Source organism: Mus caroli, chromosome 4, assembly GCF_900094665.2.
Source record: "Mus caroli chromosome 4, CAROLI_EIJ_v1.1, whole genome shotgun sequence".
Taxonomy (NCBI): Eukaryota; Metazoa; Chordata; class Mammalia; order Rodentia; family Muridae; genus Mus; species Mus caroli.
The window spans coordinates 123788523-123813200 of NC_034573.1; the positions used below are offsets into that span (position 1 = coordinate 123788523).

The window sequence follows — 24678 nt, forward strand, 5'->3', positions numbered from 1 at the left end:
TAAATCTTCCTAATACTGAGCCCCTCCCTCTAATACAGATCCTCATGTTGTGGGGACCCCAACCACAAAATTATTTTCATTTTTACTTCATAACTGTAATTTTGACAGTTATGAATCATAATATCAACCTCTGATTTTTCCAACAGTCTTAGGCAACCCCTGTGAAAGGGTCCATCAACCTCAAAGAGGTCACACACACAGTTTTGAGCACCGCTGATTAAAACCCTTCCACTCAATAAGCCATGGACAACTAAAACCCTGGCCTTTAAATGCTTACCGGTGTGAGTACTTCCCGACGAGAACTGAAATGGAGAAATGGAGACCTACACAGGCACAGGCGTAAAGGGGGGGGGAGGGGGGGCCTGCAGCTTTCCTCCTGCATTTCAACAGTTTGATGTGAAACACTTTCATTTTCTGCATATACATGTGTGTGTTGCCCATGTTCACTCTGTATGGAGGCCAGAGGTTGATGAGTCTTTTCATGATTCCTCTTCACCTTGTGGACTGAGGAAAGGCCTTCATTTGAGCCCAGTGCTAAGCATCAGCTAGTCTAGCTAACTAGCTTGCTCCACGGATCCTGCATCTGGCTCTGACTCCCAGCACTGGATTACACGTGGGTTGCCACCCTCCCAGCATGTACATGGGTGCTGGGGTCTGAATTCTGGTCCTGACACACAGGGAAGTGCTTTCCCCACTAATCACATGCCTATGTAAAACCTTTTACAGTTCAAAAAACCTAAGTCTATTTCATTCAAGATTTCTCAGAGAATGGATTAATGAACACTCCTACTGTGGCCAAATATAGGGACCAGGAGTTATCCTTGGCTAGAGGGCCCCTGTGTAGCATGGCTCTTTGCTGTTCCTTAAGTCCTATTCTTGTCACTCACTGATTCCTTCTAGGTGTTTCTCCCATCTGTCTCCTTATACCTCTTCTCTGTCACCATGTCTCGTGCCACATTCCCCACACTTCACTACACTTTTTGCTGCCTCCTCATAGGAGGCCAAGCTTCTCGCCGAGCCTGAACTGTAAACCTCACCATCCCACACTACAATTAATGTTCTAGCAAGATTCACATCACCCACTAGAGATTAAAAGTTAACATGGCAGGGGGCTGAAGAGATGGCTCACAGTTAAAAGCACTTGCTGTTCTTACAGAGGACCTGGGTCTGATTCCCAACACACATGTGTCAGAAGCCATCTAGAAGAGGGTGAGACATGCAAGTGAGTTTGCTGGAGATGGCCCACTGTTTCTCATGGCTTGTGATGAGTGAGCTCTGAGATGCAAGATCACCAGAGACTTCATCCCAAGATAGCTTCTTGCTGCTGATCTGCCTTTCCTGCCACTATCACATAATTACACAGCCTAATGATTCCTGGGCATCAGTCCCCCCTACTGGGTATATTTTCTACAGATCAGCATGAAGATGTATTCTCTTGTAGTAAGGCTGTACAGACAAACTGATGATTTCACAATTTCTGGTAATGATTTTATAGAACTCTCAAATTAATACAAGTAGTCTCAAGTCTCCTATAAAATAAAGCTACAAACAGAGCTCTGTAAAACTACACGTGTCATGGGTTAATTGCACTAGGATAAGAAAGCAGGCTTGGAACAAGTTTTGATCAAGGAAAACCATTCATTCTAAGTCTGGCCCAAGGAAGAAGCCACAGGTGTGATACAGCAAGGCCCTGGGAAGCTGTTGCTGTGAATCTGCTTATGGAAGGAAGCACCGCTTTGAGCTGACTATCTATATCCTTCTCTAAGCCCCCTAACGCTTCATCTGTGAGGTAATTTTATAAAGAATCTTTGTCTAAGGAGGTATAAGAAGGTCAGAGAGAAGAAATAATGTATGGCATTTGGGGCTTAGCCCCATGCACCGAATGTGTGTGTGTCTGTCTATACATGTGTAGGTATAATGTGTATATATTTAAGTGTGCATGAACTCTTATGGAATTGTTGAGACAGGTGGTCAGGCCCAGTCAAAGTGTGTGTGTGTGTCGTTTGTGTCTATGTGTATGCTTATATTCTCTTTCTTCCTCTTCTCTTCTATATGGCTCACAAAGAGTTAACAAACTCCAAACCTCTCCCCTGGCCAGGGAGGGAGGGGCCCTTGAGACCGGAAGAAACTAAGCTTTTTTCTAATTCCCCTGCTGTTATAAGTTGGAGTCACATTACCAGAAGCCAGAGGCTTTGGGCCTTAGAACAGCAAACAGGGAAGAGAAGAATTACCAAATGTAAGAAGCTTTGGCCTACACAGGAGCAAAGGGGAAGGGCAGATGAATGACCAAAAGTGAGTAGCTTCTGGCCCACAACAGCAAAGAGTTAAAGAACTGTCGACGATAAAGCAGTTTGGCCTCAATCGCTGACACCTTTGCTGCCTTCCTGGGGAAGCTGGGTGCCAGGATGAGCCCTCGGCACACATGGTGATTCACAACCATCTGGAACTACAGTTCCAGGGAACTGACACTCCTTCTGACCTCTGGGGGTACCAGCACACATGTGGAACACATACGCATAACACATGCAGGCAAAATAAAATAGAAAAATAATAAAAACAGATGCTAACATTGTAGGATAGAGAAGGCCTTCCCATAATCTCTTATGCTCAGCTCTCCACTTAAACTCAACCTAGGCACACGCTGCATAAGGATGTTCCGATCAAAGGTGGACTGCAGCAGGCAACGAGGCCTGTCAGACACAGCCTAGTGAAGTGTCTTAGCAGTCCACTCTGTGACATTCATAAAGATGAAATCATCTAACTGCACATTTCTCAAAAGGTCTCCTCACTGGTAAGCAGTACGTGCTGTAGTTCAACAGCATCAAAGTGGCTGCAGTTTCCTGTTTAAACTATGGGGTTTCACACCTTGATGCTCCTCCCACAGGATACTAGTACCATCCTAGTCAGCTCCTCTTTGCCTCGCAAATGCCTGATCATTCATCCTAGGATCTTCAGAATCTTGTCTGAGACCTCCCCTCCCTCCCACTGACTCTCCTGAATTCACCCCCCCCCCCAGGTGATATGATAACGGTTTTCTGAGTTTGGGCTCATATCTGTCATCTCAACAAAACAGGAGGCTCAGAAGCACTGTTTCCTTCTTGTATGGCAAACAAGAACTAAATCATATGGTGGAGAAAGGAATGAGAAGTTGAGCTGAATTCTAAGCTTCTGCTGGTTCAGTCCTACCCACCGGGGGCCGGAGGCTCCTGCTCACCTGGACTTGGGAGTGCAGCTGTTCCATCTTCAGCTGTTGCCTCTCTACCACCTGAAAGGCAAAGTTATCAAGAAAGGCTACAAGCATAGGGCTGATGTGGTGACCCAAGACCATCTATAGCCCATTATGAGACCAGGATGAGGATTGATTGGCATAACCTACAGAAATCTACTTCAGACTCCTGATCTTCCCTGACTGTGCTCTGGCCATAACAGAGATTACAGAGTGTACTGGCTGTTTTAGCTTGACACAGGCTGGAGTTATCACAGAGAAAGAAACTTCAGTTGGGGAAGTGCCTCCATGAGATCCAGCTGTCAGGCATTTTCTCAATTAATGATTAAGCAGGGAGGGCCCCTTGTGGATGGTGCCATCCCTGGGCTGGTAGCCTTTGGTTCTATAAGCAAGCAAGCTGAGCAAGCCAGGGGAAGCAAGCCAGTAAGAAACATCCCTCCATGGCCTCAGCATCAGCTCCTGCTTCCTGACCTGCTTGAGTTCCAGTCCTGACTTCCTTAAGTGATGAACAGCAGTATGGAAGTGTAAGCTGAATAAACCCTTTCCTCCCCACCTTGTTTCTTGGTCATGATGTTTGTGCAGGAATAGAAACCCTGACTAAGACATAGAGGAATGCACTAGACCTTCACCTATTGACTGCAGGTCAGTGGAAGGAACTCTCAGTATACATGTTTTTCAAAAGCACAAAGTCAGCTTACTGGTTCTCCCTATCCTGGGCTATCTACAGTGCGTATGGGGTTAGAGCTTTGGTCACTATTTTTTAGTGACTATTCCAGGAGAGACTCTAAATAGTGTCAGCTTTCTGTGCCTCAAGAGTTCACATAGTTTCTGAACCATTTGTCCCACAGCAGGTTACTGGATCTCTATTATTCGCTGAGTTGAGAAACTGAGCCACCTCCCCAGTGCTGAAGTTTTGATGAACATTAGCAGCTTCTCCAGGCCCTGAACCCACAGTGCTCCTGGGATTCAGTGCACACCATTCTGGTTCACTTGATGGGTATGTTGCCCCTAACTTTTGTGTATATTCTTGATAAGCAATCTGCCTGTGATTGAATATCTAAAATGTAAACTTACTACACAAGGCTGACTTCTTAAAAGAGAGAAAAGCTCTTTCTAGCAGACCCTGGGTAGCTTAAGACCAGGAACTCCTGGTTCCTTCCCAGTATGCATTCTCTTCTTCCCTCCCAGCCTGCCCGGGCCAGACTCAGAAAGCCTAGTCACCTTTCGGAGGGAGTCACATTCCTTCTGCTGGGATTCCATGTCCACTCTGAGGTTTTCTCCATTGGCTTCTTCCACAGACTGTTTATCTTGAGAGCTGAAAGACAATTTCTTCTTCTAGAACTATGAAATCAGAACTATTGTGGCTGTTGTTTTAAAATCTTACTTATTTAATGTGAGTGCTCTGCTGAATATACACTCCCATGCCAGAAGAGGGCGTCAGATCCCCTATAGATGGCTGTGAGCCACCATGTGGGTGCTGGGAACTGAACTCCAAGACCTCTGGAAGAGCAGCCAGTGCTTTTAACCACTGAGCCATCTCCCCCAGGCCCTATTGTAGCTTTTAACTCTTGGTTCTACTATTTTCTGTCTTACACCTCCAACCCACAGCTGAGGATCATGTGATGCAGATACTGACAGATACTAAAGTTCAGCTTTCTTTTTCTTTTTTCTTTTTGGTTTTTCGAGACAGGGTTTCTCTCTATAGCCCTGGTTGTCCTGGAACTTGCTTTGTAGACCAGGCTGGCTTCAAACTCAGAAATCCGCCTGCCTCTGCCTCCTGAGTGCTGGGATTAAAGGCGTGGGCTGTGCGCCACCATGCGCGGCTAAATTCAGTTTTCTTTACAAGGAGCCAGAATCTATCTGCACAATATATTAACTTTGTATTTGCCAAAGGCTTTTGTATTCTGTTTTCATATAGAAAAATAAAATTTGAGCTGGATGGTGGTAGCACGTGCCTTTAACCCCGTTACTTGGGAGTCAGAGGCAGGTGGATCTCTGAGTTTGAGGCGAGCCTGGTCTACAAAGTGAGTTCCAAGACAGTCAGGGCTACACATAGAAACCCTGTCTCAAAACACAAAAGCAAAAAAAGTTTAAAAAATGAAAATATAAAAAAAATTGAAAAATACACAAGAACTCTCTTAGCTGGGTAGAGTGGTATAGACCTGAAATTCTACCATATCCTGGAAAACAGAGGAAGCAGGGATTTGCTGGACATCACAGCAAGTATGAAGTCAAGCTACAAGACCTTGTCACAAAACAAAACACATCTCTTTTTGTTAAAAAGATTTATTTATTTTATGTATATAAGTACAATTATAGCTGTCTTCAGACACACCAGAAGGGAATGTCAGATCCCATTACAGATGGTTGTGAGCCACCATGTGGTTCCTGGGAATTGAACTCAGGACCTCTGGAAGAGCAGTCGGTGTTCTTAACTGCTGAGCCATCTCTCCAGTCCCTCTTTTTTTCTTGATGCATATTATTTAAGGCAGAGCCAGCTTTGTCCCTGTCCTAAGTTATCTTTAATGGTCAACTTAGAATCATCTTAGGGGAACTCATTTTGAGATACCCTTAAAGGCTTGACTGAAGAATTTTCTAGATCAGAGTAGCTATGGGAAGGCACCATGTCTAGTCAGGTGGTCTTGGGCTGCATAAGAATTCTAGCTCGGCTGAAGCATGGATCAGCCAGCATGAAAACACAGTGTCCTTGCAGAGGACCTGAATTTGTTGAATCCTATGTTGGGCAGTTCAGAACCATCTGCCACTCCAGCTCCAAGAGGATCTGATGTATCTGGCCTCTACAGGTGTGGTGGCTATTCCTGGTTGTCAACTTGACTATATCTGGAATGAACTACAATCCAGAATTGGAAGGCTCACCAGTGATCCTAATCTGGAGGCTGGGAGATACAAGTTTGTGACCTGGATCTTGGCATGGAGATCTTGAGGCATAGTGGCTATGAATTCCAGAAGATTAAGACAGGGAGATCTCTGGGTTCAAGGTCATCTGGGAATAAAGGCATGGTGGCACACACCTTTAATCTGGGCCACACCTTTTGCTGGAGACCTACATAAGGACACTGGAAGAAGGAAGATTTGCTCTCTCTCTCCTTTGCCTGCTTGCCTTGTGGGACTGAGCAACTGCTAGATCCTTGGACCTCCATTCACAGCTGCTGCTGACCATTGTTGGGAGTTGGACCTGCAGACTGTAAGTCATCAACAAATTCCCTTACTATATAGAGACTACCCATAAGTTCTGTGACTCCAGAGAACCCTAACTAATTCAGAAGTTGGTACTGGGAGTGGTTCTAGAGGAGGAGAAGTAAAAGGATGAATCTTTTAAAACTCTGGAGTTGGTTTGACAACCAGCATCTTCAACTACTGAAACCTCTCCAGAGTCTCTCCCTCCTGGGAGCTCAGAGAATATTGAAGATCTGTGGTTGAAACTATATTTCAAGCTTAAAGAAGCTATTTCCCTTGATTATCTTGATGAATTAGGTGATTCAGTGTACAAAGCTTTCTACAAGATGGGGAAAAAAACCGGAAAATGGCTGGTTGCTCTTAGCATCTTGGGAAAAATGATGAAGGAAAAGAAGGAGTTGTGTGATAAAGTTGAACAGCTCTACGCATCCTTGAAGAGATTCTTTTCTCCAGCAACCATAGAGAGAGCTCAAGTTGCAGAAATTCAAACTGAACCCCTCATTATAAGGTTGGCTGAATTACAGCAAAAATTCAAGCCTCAGAGGGTGTCAGCAGTTAAAGTAAGGACACTAATTGGCAAAGATTGGGATCCCATAACTTGGGATGGGGATGTGTGGGAAGACCTTGTTGAAGCTGAGAATTTTGAATTTTCAGATTCTCAAGGGTTTGCCCCACCTGAGGAAATAGTAACTTCAGCCCCACCCCTTGAAATAAAGCCTTCTCCACATGAGGAAATTAATCCCCCAGAGTCTGATAAACCAGCAATGACTTTCACTGAAGAAAATGCCAGACAAGACAATACTGATGTTTCTCAAGGTCCACTAATAGTAATAGTTTCTTCTAGACCTATAACCAGACTCAAGGCAAAACTAGGCCTCTAGAACATAAGGAAGTGCACTGCACTACTAAAGAGCTTAATGAGTTTGCTAATTCATTCAAGCAGAAGTCTGGGGAATATGTGTGGGAATGGAAAGGGTGTGAGATAATGGTGGAAGGAATATAAAACTAGAGCAGGCTGAGTTTATTGGCATGGGCCTTCTGAGTGGAGATTCTAGATTTACTATGGAAACTCACCCAGTTAAAAAAGGTGTCAGAAGTTTGTCTGAATGGCTGGCTGAAGTGTTTATCAAAAGATGGCCTACTGAAAAGGAGTTAGAGATGCTTGATCTCCCTTGGCTCAGTGTTAAGGCTTAGGGAAACTGCAATGCTAGAGTGGATACACTGTGTAAAACCTAATCCTCCACAATGCCCTTTACCAGTCCTGTAAGACACAAACTGGTGAGAGGGGCACCAGCACATTTGAAGGGTTTTGTCCTTGCTTCTTTCCTTGTGCCAGACCTTAGGGTTGGAGATGCTGCTGCTCAATTAGATGAATTAAATGCAATGGGTTTAATTGGGCCCCAAAGTAACAGGGGCCAAGTGCAGCACTGAATTGCTAGAGACAAGGTGATTATAGTTATAATGGACAGCGTAGAGAAAGCAATGTTTATAATAACACCCCATAATGGTCATAATTTCACAGGAGAGGTGAAATTTATAATGGCATGACTCGTTTGGACCTTTGGTACTGGCTAATCAATCACGGTGTTTCCAGGCACAAAATAGATAGGAAGCCTACTGCATATCTGTTTGATCTGTATAAGCAGAAAAATTCTCAAACAAATGAAAGAAAGGCTACACTGGATCATAGCAAAAGGCAATCTTGGCCAGTGAATCAATTTCCAGACTTGAGCCAGTTTGCAGATCTAGAACCCCTTGAATGAAGGGGTGACTAGGTTCCCTCGAGGAAGGATCTTGATAAGACACCTAAAAGTTTTGCTGTTAGTCTTTCTCCAGTTCTTCCCAGAGGGACCTGCGGCCTTTTACACGGGTAACTGTGCACTGGGGAAAGGAAATAAACCAGACTTCCCGGGGTCGATCGGATACTGGCCCTGAATCGACACAGGACATCCCAAGAAACATGTGGCCCTCCAGTTAAAGTAGGGGCTGATGGAGGAGAGGTGATTAATGGAGTTTTGACTGATGTCTGACTCACGGTAGAGGGTCCAGTGGTCCCCAAACACATCCTGTGGTCATTTCCCCAGTTCCAGAATGTATAACTGGGATAAATATACACATAAATTGGCAGAGTTCCCTGACCTGTGGAGTGAGGGTTATTATGGTTGGAAAGGCTAAATGAAAGCCTTTAGAGTTGCTTCTGCCAAAGAAAATAGTGAATCAAAAACAGTATCGTAGCCAGGCAGTGGTGGCCCACACCTTTAATCCCAGCACTTGGGAGGCAGAGGCAGGTGGATTTCTGAGTTGGAGGTCAGCCTGGTCTACAAAGTGAGTTCCAGGACAGCCAAGGCCACACAGAGAAACCCTGTCTCGAGAAAACAAAACAAAACAGTATGATATTTCTGGAGGAACTGCAGAGATTACTGCCACTATCGAGGACTTGAAAGATGCCGGGGTGGTGGTTCCCACCACATCTCCCTTTAACTCTCCTATCGAGTCAGCGCAGAAGACAGATGGATCATGGAGAATGACAGTTGACTATCGAAAACTAAATCAGGTAGTAACTCCAATTGCAGCTGCTGTACCAGGTGTAGTTTCGTTACTTGAGCAAATTAACACATCTCCTGGTACCTGGTATGCAGCTATTGATCTGGCAAATGCCTTCTTCTCAGTACCTGTCCATAAGGACCACCAGAAGCAATTTGCTTTCAGTTGGCAAGGCCAGCAGTATACCTTCACAGTTTTGCCTCAAGGATATATTAACTCTCCTGCCCTGTGTCATAACTTAGTTAGAAGGGATCTTGATCTTTTGTCTCTTCCACAAAATATCACATTGGTGCACTACATTGATGACATTATGCTGATTGGACCAAGTGAGCAGGAAGTAGCAACCACTTTGGACTTATTGGTAACACATATGCGTATCAGAGACGGGAAATAAATCCAACCAAAATTCAAGGACCATCTACCTCAGTGAAATTCTTAGAGGAGTCCAGTGGTGTCGGTCATGCAGAGATATTCCTTCTAAGGTGAAAGATGAGTTATTGCACCTGGCCCCTCCCACCACCAAGAAAGAAGCACACTGTTTAAGTCTGTTTAGATTCTGGAGACAGCACATTCCTCACTTGGGTGTGTTACTCAGGCCTATTTACCAAGTGACTCGGAAAGGTGCTAGCTTTGTGTGGGGCCTGGAACAGGAGAAGGCTCTTCAACAGGTCCAGGCTGCTAGCAGGCTGCTCTACCACTTGGACCATATGATCCAGCAGACCTGATGGTACTTGATGTGTTGGTGGAAGATAGAGATGCTTTTTGGAGCCTCTGGCAGGCCCCTGTAGGTGAATCACAGAAGAGACCTTTGGGATTTTGGAGCAAAGCTCTACCATCATCTGCAGACAACTATTCTCCCTTTGAAAAACAGCTCGTGGCCTGCTCTTGGGCCTTAGTGGAAACTGAAAGTTTGACAACAGGACACCAAGTTACTATGCGACCTGAATTACCCATCATGAGCTGGATACTATCAGACCCTGCAAGTCATAAAGTGGGATGTGCACAGCAGCAGTCTATTATCAACTGGAAGCGGTATATATGTGATCAGGTCAGAGCAGGTCCTGAAGGCACAAGCAAATTACATGAAGAATTTGCTTAAATGCCTATGGTTTCTACTCCTGTTACAATGCCATCTGCTGCCAAGCATGCGCCTATAGCCTCATGGGGTGTTCCCTATGATCGGCTGACTGAAGGGAAGACTAGGGCCTGGTTTACTGATGGCTCTGCATGTTATGCAGGCACCACCCAGAAGTGGACAGCTGCAGCATTACAACCCCTTTTTGGAACAACCCTGAAAGATACAGGTGAAGGAAAATCTTCACAGTGGGCAGAACTTCAGGCAGTTCACATGGTATTACAGTTTGTTTGGAAGAAGAAATGGCCAAATGTATGACTATTCACTGACTCATGGGCTGTAGCCAATGGATTGGCTGGATGGCCAGGGACTTGGAAAGATCATGACTGGAAAACTGGTGAGAATGACATCTGGTGAAGAAGGATGTGGACAGATCTCTCCAAATGAGCAAAAAATGTGAAGATATTTGTGTCCTGTGTCAATGCTCACCAAAAAGTGACTTCAGCTGAGGAGGAGTTCAATAATCAAGTGGATGAGATGACCCGTTCTGTGGACAGTCAGCCTCTTTCCCCAGCCATCCCTGTCACTGCTCAATGGGCACATGAACAAAGTGGCCGTGGTGGCAGAGATGGAGGTTATGCTTGGGCTCAGCAACATGGACTTCCACTCACCAAGGCTGACCTGGCTACAGCTGCCACTGAATGCCAGATCTGCCAACAGCAGAAACCAACACTGAGCCCCAGATATGTCATCATTCCTCGAGGTGACGAGTCAGTAACCTGGTGGCAGGTCAACTACACTGGCCCACTTCCTCTGTGGAAAGGAGCAGATACTTATTCTGGCTATGGATTTGCCTAGCCTGCACTTAATGCCTCTGCTAAAACCACCTGACCATCCGTGGACTCACAGAATGCCTTATCTATCGTCGTGGTATTCCACACAGCATTGCTTCTGACCAAGGAACTCATTTCACAGCCAGAGAAGTGCGACAGTAGGCCCACGATCATGGAATTCACTGGTCTTACCATGTTCCCCATCATCCTGAAGCAGCTGGTCTGATAGAAAGATGGAATGGCCTTTTTTTTTTTTTTTTTTTTTTTTCCGAGACAGGGTTTCTCTGTGTAGCCCTGGCTGTCCTGGCACTCACTTTGTAGACCAGGCTGGCCTCGAACTCAGAAATCCGCCTGCCTCTGCCTCCCGAGTGCTGGGACTAAAGGCGTGCGCCACCACGCCCGGCTTGGAATGGCCTTTTGAAGACGCAGTTACAGCGCCAATTAGGTGGTAACAGCATGGAGGGCTGGGGCAGAGTTCTTCAGAAGGCAGTATATGCTTTGAATCAGCGTTCGATATATGGTACAGTTTCCCCCACAGCCAGGCTCCATGGGTCCAGGAATCAAGGGGTGGAAAGGGAATAGTTCTACTCACTATCACTCCTAGTGACCCTCTAGGAAAATTTTTGCTTCCTGTCCCCACAACTCTAGGTTCTGCTGGCCTAGAGGTTTTGGTTCCAGAGCTCCTACCAAGAGCCACAACAAACATTCCATTGAACTGGAAGCTCAGACTTTCCCCTGGTCATTTTGGGCTTCTAATGCCCTTAAACCAACAGTGTAAGAAAGGAATAACAGTGTTAGGAGGGGTAATAGATCCAGATTACCATGGGGAAGTTGGATTGCCTCTCCACAATGGAGGTAGACAGGATTATGTCTGGAGTGTAGGAGATCCCTTAGAGCGTCTCTTAGTACTACCATGTGCTGTGATTAAAGTCAATGGGAAACTACAACAGCCTAATCCAAGCAGGATGGCAAAGGATGCAGACCCATCAGGAATGAAGGTATGGATCAATCCTCCAGGAAAAGTTCCAAGACCTGCTGAGGTGCTTGCCGAGGGTGAAGGAAATACAGAATGGGTAGTAGAGGAAGGTAGTTATAAATACTAGCTAAGGCCATGTAACCAGTTGCAGAAACGAGAATTATAAAGTTAATATGAATGTTTCTGTCATATTTTGCTAAGAATATATTTGTCTTTCTTCCAATGTCTTTAAAATCAATTGGGATTTAAGTTGAAACACTAAAAGGATGTTTCCAAGGGACATTGCCCCATTGTAAATTTACAAATGCGTTTGCGATTGTAAGAGGGATAGTTATATCATGTTAGGCGTATTCACAACCTTCTTATTGTTTCATGTGAACATGAGATATTGTTTGTGTCAAGTTGACAAGGGGTGGATTGTAGTGGCTATTCCTGGTTGTCAACTTGACTATATCTGGAATGAACCACAATCCAGAATTGGAAGGCTCACCAGTGATCCTAATCTGGAGGCTGGGAGATACAAGTTTGTGACCTGGATCTTGGCATGGAGATCTTGAGGCATAGTGGCTATGAATTCCAGAAGATTAAGACAGGGAGATCTCTGGGTTCAAGGTCATCTGGGAATAAAGGCATGGTGGCACACACCTTTAATCTGGGCCACACCTTTTGCTGGAGACCTACAGAGGGACACTGGAAGAAGGAAGATTTGCTCTCTCTCTCCTTTGCCTGCTTGCCTTGTGGGACTAAGCAACTGCTAGATCCTTGGACCTCCATTCACAGCTGCTGCTGACCATTGTTGGGAGTTGGACCTGCAGACTGTAAGTCATCAACAAATTTCCTTACTATATAGAGACTACCCATAAGTTCTGTGACTCTAGAGAACCCTGACTAATACAACAGGTATCTGTACTTATGGACATATACCCACACACAGATACATACACGTAAATACAAATAAGACCTTTAAAAAAAGTTAACTAAGCATGAGCCTGTGTTTGAGCCAGGAAGCAGATTTCCTCTAAGGTTTCAGCCTTCCCCCAGTGATGGATTATAAAAGCAAGTGTAAGATGAAATGAACCTTTTCTCCCCCTATATTGCTTAGTCAGTACATTTTTATCATAGCAACAAAGATGAAATTATAACAATCCTCCATTTCTGGTTCCTCTAAATCCCTTCTAGGAGAACTCACCACAGAGATAAACAAGAGGGCCACTGTGCCTGACAAAGAATGAGCAATCCAATCTACGCATTGGAAACATCTACTCCAAGAGGCTGCTGAAATACATCCATCCTTTCAGGAAGTGTTATAAACTGCCAAGATGCCCTGGGAGTACACTATAGCATCTTCTTTTGCTCTCAGAGACTATCCAAGCAATCAAAAACAATTCTGAGGACTGGAAATGGTGATTCACATCTTTGATCCTAATACTTAGGGTACAGAGGCAGGTGGGTTGAGGCCAGCCAAGGTTACAGAGTAAGACATTGTCTCAACCCCGCCCCCTAAAAACAAACAAAACTGTCTAGAACGATGGCTCAGTGATTAAAGCACTGACTGCTTTTCTGAAGGTCCTGAATTCAAATCCCAGCAACCACATGGTGGCTCACAACCATCCATTACCAGATCTGACACCCTCTTCTGGTGTGTCTGAAGACAGCTACAGCGTACTTATGTATAATAATAAATAAATCTTTGGGCCGGAGTGAACAGGGCCGAAGCGAACAGGGCCGAAGCGAACAGGGCCTAAGTGAGTGGGGCTGACCAGAGCAAGCAGAGGTCCTAAAAATTCAATCCCCAACAACCACATGAAGGCTCATAACCATCTGTACAGCTACAGTGTACTCATATACATAAAATAAATAAATAAATCTTTAAAAAAAAAGATCACTGACTGCTCCTCTATAGGTTTTGAGTTCAATTCTCAGCAACTACATGGTGGCTCACTACCATCTGTAATAGGACCTGATGCCCTCTTCTGGTGTGTCTGAAGACAACTACAGTGTACTGTAAATCAATAAATCTGTAGAAACAAACAACCCCCCCCCCCAAATCAATTCTGAAAGACAGATGCATGCTCCTGGTAGCCTTCAGCTTAGAGACTCAAAATGTGGATAATCCCTAGGCCTTAGCACCAAGATTCTCTTCTGAAAATCCAGATGACTTCATTTCCTACTTTAACCATTTTCATTGTTTTGAGACAGTCTCACTCCACAGCCTTAGCTGGCCTTGAACCCATAAAGATCTGCCTGCCTCTTCCTCCCAAAGGCAACTGGTTTAATTAAAGGTGCGCACTACCACGCCAGGCTCTCAAAGATTGTTTCAAGCACTGAGATGGGTTCTCCCAATAATACTATGATAAAACCCCACTACACTACAAAGACAAATTCCCTGCTCATAAGTTTCTTTTTCTTTTTCTCATTTTTTCGAGACAGGGTTTCTCTGTGTAGCCCTGGCTATCCTAGAACTCACTCTGTAGACCAGGCTGGCCTCGAACTCAGAAATTAGCCTGCCTCTGACTCCCAAGTGCTCGGATTAAAGGTGTGCGCCACCACGCCTGGCCATAAGTGACTTTCAATTCAAAGAGCACAAAGCTCTTAGAAGAAAAGGAACTTGAAATGAACACTGTTAACAGGGCACCAGAACAGAACTCCCCCCTTCCCCCAAGTACACAGGGCATTCATTACCTATGTCTAGCAGAGGAGAAGTCTGCTTCTCTTTGTCTCAGGCTTTCCAGCTGAACCTCCTTCTCTCTGCAGGTTGCCTGGGTGTCCTCCAGCAGAGTCTCCAGCTCAGCCACTCTCTCTTGCAGTTCTGTGTTCTTTAATTCAGCATCCTTAAGCTAGGAGACAGGACCCCATGCTTAGCCAAGGAATTATGAGTAGCTATCTCAACATCTGGAGCTCTGAAGCTGGGTGTGGTGGCACATGTCTTTAATCCCAGCAAGAGGCAGGTGACCTCGCTGAGTTCAAGCCAGTCTGCTGTACATAGTGAGTTCTAGACCAGCCAGGGCTTTTCTATGAGACCCCCTCTTTCTCAGAAACAAACCAAGTTGGGCAGGCCTTTAATCCCAGTGCTCAGGAGGCTGAAGCAGGTAATCTCTCTCAGTTTGAGGCCAGACTATTCTACACAGCAAGTTCTAGGACAGCCAGGACTAAATAGAGAGACTGTCTCAATTGAAAAAATAAAATGCATCCAGTTGTAAACCTAGCTAACATGACTCCTCCGCCATAGTCCTTTTAAGAACTCAGGGATAATGAGACCATCCCCTTGCCTTGCCACTCCATTTACTCCCGGTATAGCCAGAGATGGTTGCTACCTGCTCCGTCTGTTTCTGATGGTCTTCTAGGGTGGGCAGGTCAGCTAGATAGCGCTCCAAGGTTTCAATACGCTGCTGCTTCTCCCGGTTCTGCTCTGATTCCTTCTGACATTTCTTTTTCAAATTATTGATATGTTTATCACGACCTTTGACCTAGTGAAAGAAACATCAAGTCTGTTTTTATTTATTCCTTTAAGGCTATGAACATTTTTCAGTGACTGCTGTCTCTACCCTTGATTAGCAAGTGAGAGGCAGATCTACTTTAAAATGGTTTCTAAAGCAAACTGTTTGAAGAAATTGCCAGAAATACTCTGGTGGAGAGCCTTGAAGTTGTCAGGACTATGTCCTTAGTAGAAAGAGAGATAAAAGCATAAAAGGCTGACAGCACAAGTGGGCTAAACATCTTTCATCGAAAAGGGGCTGCTTTCAGAAATCTTGAACCTGACTGGCCTGGATGGATAGCAAAGGAATCAAAGTCCCTCAATAAAAATTTTGACTTTATTAAAACAAAACAAAACAAAAACCAAACTGGTATCTGGGCTGGAGAGATGACTCAGCAGTTAAGAGCTGCCCTTGCAGAGGACCCAAGTTCTATTCCCAGCACTGTCATGGTGGCTCACAACTACCTGTATGTCCTGTTTGAGGGGATTTGGTACCCTCTTCTGGGCTCCAAGAGCACTACATGAATGTGGCAAGCTGACATACTTTTAGGCAAAACACAGGTATGCATTAAAAACAAACTGTGGCACTGTCATGCTATAATCACCTGTCTGATAGGATAAACTGTTTAAGAATGGCTATTTCTATGGATTATATCCATTTTGTTAAATTATCCTACTCCTAAAGCATTGAATTTTCAGCAGGAATCCAATAAAGTGTTGTTGAATGAAGATGCTTTCTTTGGCTTACAAATAAGGAAGCTGGGGGAACAAGAAACCAGGAGAACTGGTGCAGGTGGTTCCTGTCAGAGCAGAGACATAGCCGTTCTCTTCCCCCAAGGCTATGACCAAATAAAGCGCAGTCTGTAAAGTGACTTCACCTCAGGTCTAAGTGGTGACCATCAAGCTCTAAAGCCGTACTTCCTACAGCGCAGGCTATACCAAAATCATCTGGAAGGTTACTGAAAAATGATAAATCCATTCTAGATTGAAATCCAAAAAGATAAAGTGGTCACAATAAAGACAAGCTGGGTGTGGAACTGCACTCAGGAGTCAAGGCTGGTGGATATCCCTGAGGTTGAGGCCAGCAAAGTTACATAGAAGACCTTATCTTAAAAAAAAAAAAAAAAAAGTAAGAGGTTGTGAAGAGATGGCTGGGTGGTTAAGAACACAAACTGCTCTTCCAGAGGTCCTGAGTTCAATTCCCAGCAACCATAGGGTGGCTCAGAACCATCAGTAATGGGAAATGATGCCCTCTTCTGGTGTGTCTGAAGACAGTTACTCATATGTACTCATATAAATAAAATAAATACATCTTTAAAAAAAGAAAGAAAGAGACAAAAGTAGGTTACCTAGGTGTGGTGATCTACACATATATCTGTTTGAGATACTGTTTTTCTAAAGGACCTCAGTTTGGTTCCTAGCACTCACATCAAGCAGGCTTCAATCACCTGTAACCCCAGCTCTAGAGTTATCTAACAACTTGTACACACACACACACGTACAGATACAAATGTAAAGTAGTAAGACCAAAAACCAAGACCCACACCAAATAAAAACTCCAGGGCTGCCTGAACTGGCTCATCAGTTAAGAGAGCACGCATGTCAGGCAGCTCATCTGCTCCTTAACTCCAGTTCCAGAAGAGCCAATGCAGGAGCCATCTTCACATATATGGCATATACTCACACAAAGAAATAAAACTAAAATCTCTAAAATAAAATGTAGGTGTTATATTTTTTTAAAGACTTATTTTATTTGTATGAGTATACTGTAGCTGTCTTCAGACACACCAGAAGAGGGCATCAGATCTCATTACAGATGGTTGTGAGCCACCATGTGGTTGCTGGGAATTGAACTCAGGACCTCTGGAAGAGCAGTCAGTGAGTGCTCTTAACCACTGAGCCATCTCTCCAGCCCCTTTATTTTTATTTTTTAGTGACAGGTTCTCACTATGCTGTCTTAGTTGGCCTATGCCTGCTTCCGCCTCCTGAGTGCTAGGATTAAAGTCATGTACCACTGTGCTTGACATCTCCTCCCTTTAAATGATTACTGTGTCTATATATGGTGTGTGTGAGGGTACCTGTGGCACATGTGTGGAGGTCAAAGGAGAACTTTCAGGAGTTGGTTTTTTCCTTCCATTGTGGGAATTTTTTAGCAGAAAGTCTTACACACTGACTCAACAGGATAGAGAACCATTGAGGAGATAATCTTTTTGCCTTGTTTGTGAAGGATTTCTCTAGATTAGGTAACTTGAGGTGGGAAGACCCACCCCCAGGTGGTGTCACCATGGGCTGGAGTCTTGGACTGAATAAAAGGGCAAAAGAGAGCCTGCTGTGGCAGAAGCAGGTTTCTATGAAATTAAGGCCAGTGCCTCAATGGGTAAGGCACTTGCCACCAACTCAGATGACCTGAGTTCAATTCCCAGGACCCACACAGTGAAAGGAGAGAGAACCAATTTCCACAGTACCCTCTGTGTACCTGCCCCACACGAACAAGTGGAATTTAAAGATAGAAGCACTGGCTGGGTGGTGGTGGCCACTACTCAGGAGTTTGAGGCTGGCCTGATTTACAGAGCGAGTTCCAGCACTCTACAGTGCTACTCAGAGAGACCTTGCTAACAAAAACAAACACAGCAGCACTGTTGGAACTGAGTTTTATATAAGTAGCCTAGAGCACAGTTAGTCCCCAGGAATACTTCTGGAGAAAGCTAGAACCAACAGAATCCCACAATTTTAAAGACCCTCCCCAATGGTGACAAATTTTCTCCTAAGGAGTTCTAAGAGCACTGACAAACTCAAATCTAGCTGCAAGCAGGAAATCTTTCTCCTCTTCTCAGCAGGATGAAGAGATACCAGGCTGGATGGAGTTAGGTTTACCCCAGGCACTTAAACCTCTTGCTATGTGCCATCTGTTACATCTATGCCCAGAGAGGGAAACACAACAGACCCTGGGCTGGTGAGGGACTGTACAGCTCTCCCTGACTGGAGCAATCTTGTAGAAATGAGGCAGAGAAGTGGAGTCCATCTCTAGATTGGCCGTGTGAGAAACCAAGGAAGTCTCACCAGACTTCTCTTGGTTGAGAACAGACTCTGGCAGAGAGGGCTGCCTCCCGACTCTCCTGTGGTTTAGAGAGCCATCAGCTTCTCAGCTTACCCTTTCCTCCTGTTTCTTCCCCTCCTCCGAATGCTTCTGTAGTGTCACTTTTAGAGACTCCCTAATGAGCTGAATTTCAACTTCAGAAGCAGAGAGTTTCTTTTCAAGCTCCATCTTCTCCTTGCTCAGGGCTTCTGTCTTCTGTGCAAACTGTGCCCGTAAGAAAGTGTTCTCTCGCTGCAGCTCCTGCCAAAAAATTCTTAATAAGTAACTGGGTCCTGTAATTACACATTCCCACCACTCTAGGCCAATTGTCATCCCTCTCCAGTGATTTCTACAGGCAGTGCTTCTTCTCTAGAACCAAGAGAGTCAGGACCACTCATTCCTGGAATCTGTTACTCATTGGCCCATTGAATCAGAAATGCTAGGGACAGATCTCAGTAATCTGTGCTGTGGTAAGGCCTGCAAGTGACTCAGATGTGCTGTCAAATATGAGAAGCACTGTTTTAACAGCAATACTGGGGGCTGGATAGATGGCTCAGTGGTTAAGAGCACTTGTTGCTCTCACAGAAGACCCCAGCTCAGTACCACCACCCAATGGCAACTAACAACCATGTGTAACTCTGGTTCCATGGGATCTGAAGCCCCCTGCTGACTTCCATGGGTACCAGGCACACACATGGTACACAGTCATACAGGCAGGCAAAATACTCATACACATTAAAATACAATTAAATCAAAACAAAGCCCACAGCAATACCAAGGAGACCCAGCACTGAGAGAGGACCACAGACAAACATGTCAAGACTCAGGTTGGAAGCCTGGCTCCCTCTCCTCATCCTGGTCTCATCTGTAAAGTAGGTGATATTCTGATGCTATTGGATTCAACAGGCCTTACTACCATAATCTGATATTCATCACCCGAAAGCACAAACAGCACAATCTCTGTTTACAAAGCAGATTCCGTCTCAATCCTAATGGACAGTGGCCCCAGTGAGAAAACAGTTTTCTCTAAGCTGTTCCTAGGTACAAAGGAATACAAATGAGAAAAGCTCTAAAACTGCCACTGCCTCTGCCACTCTATTTGACCAGGCTGACAGATTAAGACTTCTAAGAATGCAGGGCAACGGTGGCGTATATCTTTGATACCAGCACTCAGGAGGCAGAGGCAGGCAGATCTTTTGAGTTCGAGGTTAACCTGGTCTACAGAGAAAGTCCAGGACAGTCAGGCTCCACAGAGAAACCCTGTCTTGAAAAACCAAAAAGAAAAGAAAAACAAACAAACAAACAAAAGAGCTCTATAAGGTTGTAGAGATGGCTCAGGTGTTAGGAGTACTGGATGCTCTCTTCCAGAGGACCTAGGCTTGATTCTTGCATCCATGTAACAGTTTACAATCATTTGCTACTCTAATTCCAGGGATTTCTGATGCCCTCTTCTGGCTTCCAGGGACACAGGGGCTACCCAGCCGGCACACTGGTTTAGATTACTTGTAGCAATTGCACATCCTCTTCTGACTCCTCAGGCCCTAGGCATGAATACTGTGCACTTACATACATGCAGGCAACACATTCATACACATCAACCTCTTTTTTTTTTAACCCCCCCACCGCCACACACAAACAAACACAGAAAACACAAGGACTTCTAAGATGATCGCTCTATCCCTCTGTTTTCCAAATATCTTCTGATACCAAGACATCTGGACCTTCCCCCAAAGTCTTTTCTAATCTCTCAAGTGCTCAGCAAAGTTTACGATGTTTTCTCTTTAAGGACAGGACACCTTTGTCGTTTGACTCCTTTTGTATATCCTGGATATCTAAGCACAGGAAAAATACTAAACTATAGGAAGAAGAGTGCTGTTGTGGGGGCTATGTTTACCTGTAGCCTCAATAAGCAGACATCCCCAAAGGGGGCAGGGCGGCCCAAAAGGGCACTGTGGACTTGCAGTTCACTCTCGCGCACTTTCTGCTCCAGCTGAGAGATATGCTTCCTTTGCCTGCAAACCCAACAAAGTCAGATTTGAGATCCCGACATTAACTCCTTTATAGTATGAGCCCCTTTCCTTAGAGAGATGGGTGCCAATCCTCAGACCTTGATTCTAGACGTCACAGTTTGGAAGGCAGCTATGTATGCTATTCTACTATGTCCCAAAAGTATGTGGGACATTATATTTTGCTGAAAAGGTAGGATCGAATGAGAAAAAGTTTAATGGGAAAAACCAAGGAAAGACGAACTGCAATGAATCACTCACCCACCCCCAAGCCCTGCCAGACGGAGATGCTCTACCATCTCTACCATGAGGAAAGGGATTAGGTGGGGTCACCGCCCTGGCACGGGCCCCGCCATCTTACTTGTCAATGAGGAGCTCCTTCTCCTTCAGGAGATGCTCGTTACTGTTCAGGATGCTGAGCCACTGTGCTGGCTCTAGGGTGGGCAGTAATGGAGCAAAAGCAGCAGGATGGTGACACATGGCTCCGTTCTGAAGCTGGAAGGCAAACAGGCCAGGAAGTTTGAGCCTGACCAAAGGTATCTGGAAACACCTGGGCAGCACTCAGTCAGCACTGGAAGTCAAGGTCTAGTCAGGCTCAGCCTGATGTTTTAAAAATAATTTTAGCTCTGATGCAAGACTGGAAAGAACTTGCCAGGCAGATGTCTGCCAACTAAACTCTGCTCAGAAAGTCTCTAGTTTCTAAGGTCAGTTAACTCAGGAGCTCACAGATCAGGGAAGGAGAAGACTCCTGCCCTTCCCTTCTCATTCTTCAGCAGCGCTGGGGCGAGGAGGCACCAGGACAGTTTAACAACAAAACCAACCAAGAGGGCTGGAGAGATGGCTCAGCTGTTAAAGAGCACTGGCTGCTTTTTCAAAGGTCCTGAGTTCAATTCCCAGCAACCACATGGTGCCTCACAACCATCTGTAATGAGATCTGATGCCCTCTTCTGGTGTGTCTGAAGACAGCTGCAGTGTACTTACATATAATAATAAATAAATCTTAAAAAAAAAAAAAAGCAAGCAAGCAGCATACCATGAGCATGTGATCGGTGTTAGTGGCCTATCTCTTGGCTTTCCCTCTAATTCTCTACTTTAGAGAACATATCTGGTCTTTTATCACACTACAACAGGTTCAATGGCCAACAACTACATTTTCTTTTCCTGTCTACAAACATTATCTTGATTTATATTACAGTTAACACTTTTTAAGGGCAAAGTAGGCCAGAGAGATGGTTCTGCAATTAAGAGCATGTCTTATTCTCCCAGGGAACCTGAGTCCAGTTCCTAGTACCCATGTCAGGTGGCTCACAACTGCCTTTAACTCCAGCTCCAGGGGATCCACACCCTCTTCTGGCCTTCTTGGTCACTGTACTCATATGCACAAACCCACACTAACATATAAATGTAATAATACAGCCAGGGCTACACAAAGAAACACTGTCACAAAAAAACCAACCCAACCCAACCCAACCACCCACAATCCTAAAACGTGTAAGACAAAGATTATGAAGTTCAAGGAGGAACACAACATGCAAAATTCAAGAAACAGTTCTTTACCTGCATTTGTTCCATCTGTAAACGGATCAATTCCAACTGTTGTCGACAAGTACTGAGTTCACAGGATTGTTCTCCAGGATGCCAAGGGTCAGGACTTGGTTGCCACACCTGAGAGGATAGTGACTTGGAAAGTCCAGGCGCAGGCTGGAGTCCCAAAGGGAGCACCCCACTGCTGCTAGCATGTGGTCCGTTCCGCTCAAATACTGCACCACTGCCCGGTGCCTTCTTGGATTCTGGCAATACTTTGTATACATCCTTATTTGTATCAGGTCTTGGGTTGGGGAAATGGGCTCGGTAATGTGGATCTGAGTATAACGTCTCTAGCATGGCTGGCTGGTTAAGGGTAGACTCCATGCTAGGAACATCGAACTTCCTCATCTCTCCCTCTCTCTCGTGGCCCACTGCTGGGAACCAGGACTGCTGACTCCCATTCTCCCCGGCAGCACTAGGGAGGTACATAAAATCCCTTGCTAGGCCTGGAGAGCGCTTCACGGCACCGAAGTCTCCATTTCTTGTCATCCCCACGCCTTCAGTCAATCCTGACAAGGGCAGCTTAGCGGAAGAAGGCCCGGAAGGTGCAGAATTTGGTTTGGCAGGAGAGGCCCCCAAAGTAGAAGGCATCACATGGGCAGTTGGAATGGTTATGTGGCTTTTGATTGGCTGGAAGGAAGGGCTGCCACTGGAGCTGCAAAAATCTGTGGAGAGAAGAGTCTTCCGTGAGTTAAGATTAAAGCAGCAGCTTTTCTTGTTTGGTGGCAATGCTAGACATTCTTTGTTTTCAGACCAAGTAGAGAGAGTGTGATCAGAAGGAGCAGGGAGGAGGGGGAAGCCTGGCTTATGCCTATGATCCTAGCACTTGGAGGTGGAGTAGAAGAATTATCCTGTGTTTAAGGCCAGTATGGGTTACACTGACTGTTCCAGGCCAGCCATGGCTACAGAATAAAACCCTTGCCCCCTAAAAAAGGAAGAGAAAAAAAAAATCATACAACAACTTGAGAAAGCTGAAAACTAAATTAAAAAAAAAATCACTTACTTTAAGGGAAATGGAATAGGCTACTCTCTGGAAGCTAAGCAAATCTAAATTATAATCTAATTTAATAAAAACAATTTTCCTTCCAGGGAGTGCTAAAGTCCTCTGACCTCTAAGAGCTCCCCAGTGACGTGAGCAATGAGTCCAAGCTACCGTGAAGCTAGGAGGGAGACGGAGCGGCTGAGGATCCAGGCAGGAGCGTGCAGCATCTGAGTCAGGCTCGCTCTCTCCCACACCCCAGAGCCGACTGCCTGAACATTCGAGGTTATTTTTAGTAACTCTCAGGTTTCACTCTAGCACACTGAGCATGCTCAAGTGGGTAAATACAGAAATCTGTTTTTATTTTGTTGTCCATTTGCCTATTTGTCTGTACTAGAATATGATTTTAAACTTTTTTTCAGACTAGACTTATATTTATTTGAGGCCTACCTGGGCTACATAGCTAGCTGAAAGCTAGCCTGAGCTGTATAGTAAGACCCTGTCTCAGAACAAAACAAAATATCTCTAAAACCAAAAGAAATAACAACAATTACATTCAATTCAAATTATCCCTTGTAATTATGTGAAGTATACAACTTCCTATATTCAGGTTATCATGGAGGTATATAAGAGATTATACTAAAAACAAAACAAAACAAAACCCAACAAAACCAGTACCACCACCAACAACTAAGCCTGGAGTGCTTGTACATACCTAACTTGTAGCACACCTGGAAGGCTAAAGTCGGAGGACTACAAATTCAAGACCAGACTGAGCTACGAAATTCCAGGCAGGCTGGGCTACACAGTCAAACTCTGTTAAAAACAAGAAAGCATATAGAATTCCCCCAAAGCAGATAACTTCTGATAACATTCATTAGCCTCTTAGGATCAGCAAGAAGAAAGCTTCGGAGTTAAAGGGCAGGTTCTGTAGGGTAGGTCAGGACTTCAGTATGATTAAAGGCTGAAGGAGGCTGCAGTGTCTAAGCCCAGCAGGTAATCTATTTCATGTTCTCAGTATCAGCTCTGGGATAAGCACCATCTCCCAGCTCTCAGAAGAGGTCCCGGCTGTCCCCACTGCTCAGTAATGAGAGAGGACACTGAGACTGTAAGCACTGCTAAAACGAGGAACCAGACCCAGGCTTTAAGACAGCAAGTCACACCTGAAGTCTCAATTGTCTTTTAGAATATTTTGAAAGTAGTACTTATTTTCAAACTTGCACTACATTCTATGATTTTCAAAGGACTTGTTGCTCTTGTAAAGGAGCCAAGTTTAATTTCTAGCTCCCAGATTCCAGATTCACTTTACGGGATTTTTATGTACAGCCACAGTTCCCCAAATCATGGAGCGTTTGACATTTCAAGGCTGTAATTCTAAATTTCTTAGTTTGAATCAGCTCAGCAACTATAGGTTGAATAATTCTATTCTGAAGCAGTTGGGACCAAAAGTGGTACAAATGTCGGAAGGAGACGGGGTAATTTGGGGATATTTGCAGATTTGACTGGTTGGGCATCCATAACACAAAATTCTAAAATCTAGAAAGCCTAATTTTAAAAAATCAAGCTGAGCTGGGTGGTGGTGGCGCACACCTTTGATCCCAGCACTTGGGCAGGCGGATTTCTGAGTTCGAGGCCAGCCTGGTCTACAGAGTGAGTTCCAGGACAGCCAGGGCTACACAGAGAAACCCTGTCTCGAAAAACCA

General features: G+C 44.9%; 1 protein-coding gene across 2 annotated transcripts in view; it reads right to left on the reverse strand.

Moving 5' to 3' along the window:
• Cep85 (centrosomal protein 85) overlaps positions 1-24678 on the reverse strand; it is a 52747-nt gene that overhangs the window by 4343 nt on the left and 23726 nt on the right. For both annotated transcript variants that reach the window (XM_021160249.1, XM_029476304.1), the window contains 8 exons: positions 21967-22661; positions 20771-20904; positions 20298-20415; positions 18479-18664; positions 15167-15319; positions 14535-14689; positions 4448-4541; positions 3215-3265 (listed from right to left, as the gene is read on the reverse strand). In XM_021160249.1, the coding sequence (XP_021015908.1) occupies positions 3215-3265; positions 4448-4541; positions 14535-14689; positions 15167-15319; positions 18479-18664; positions 20298-20415; positions 20771-20904; positions 21967-22661 (1586 nt within the window). The remainder of the gene's footprint in view (positions 1-3214; positions 3266-4447; positions 4542-14534; positions 14690-15166; positions 15320-18478; positions 18665-20297; positions 20416-20770; positions 20905-21966; positions 22662-24678) is intronic.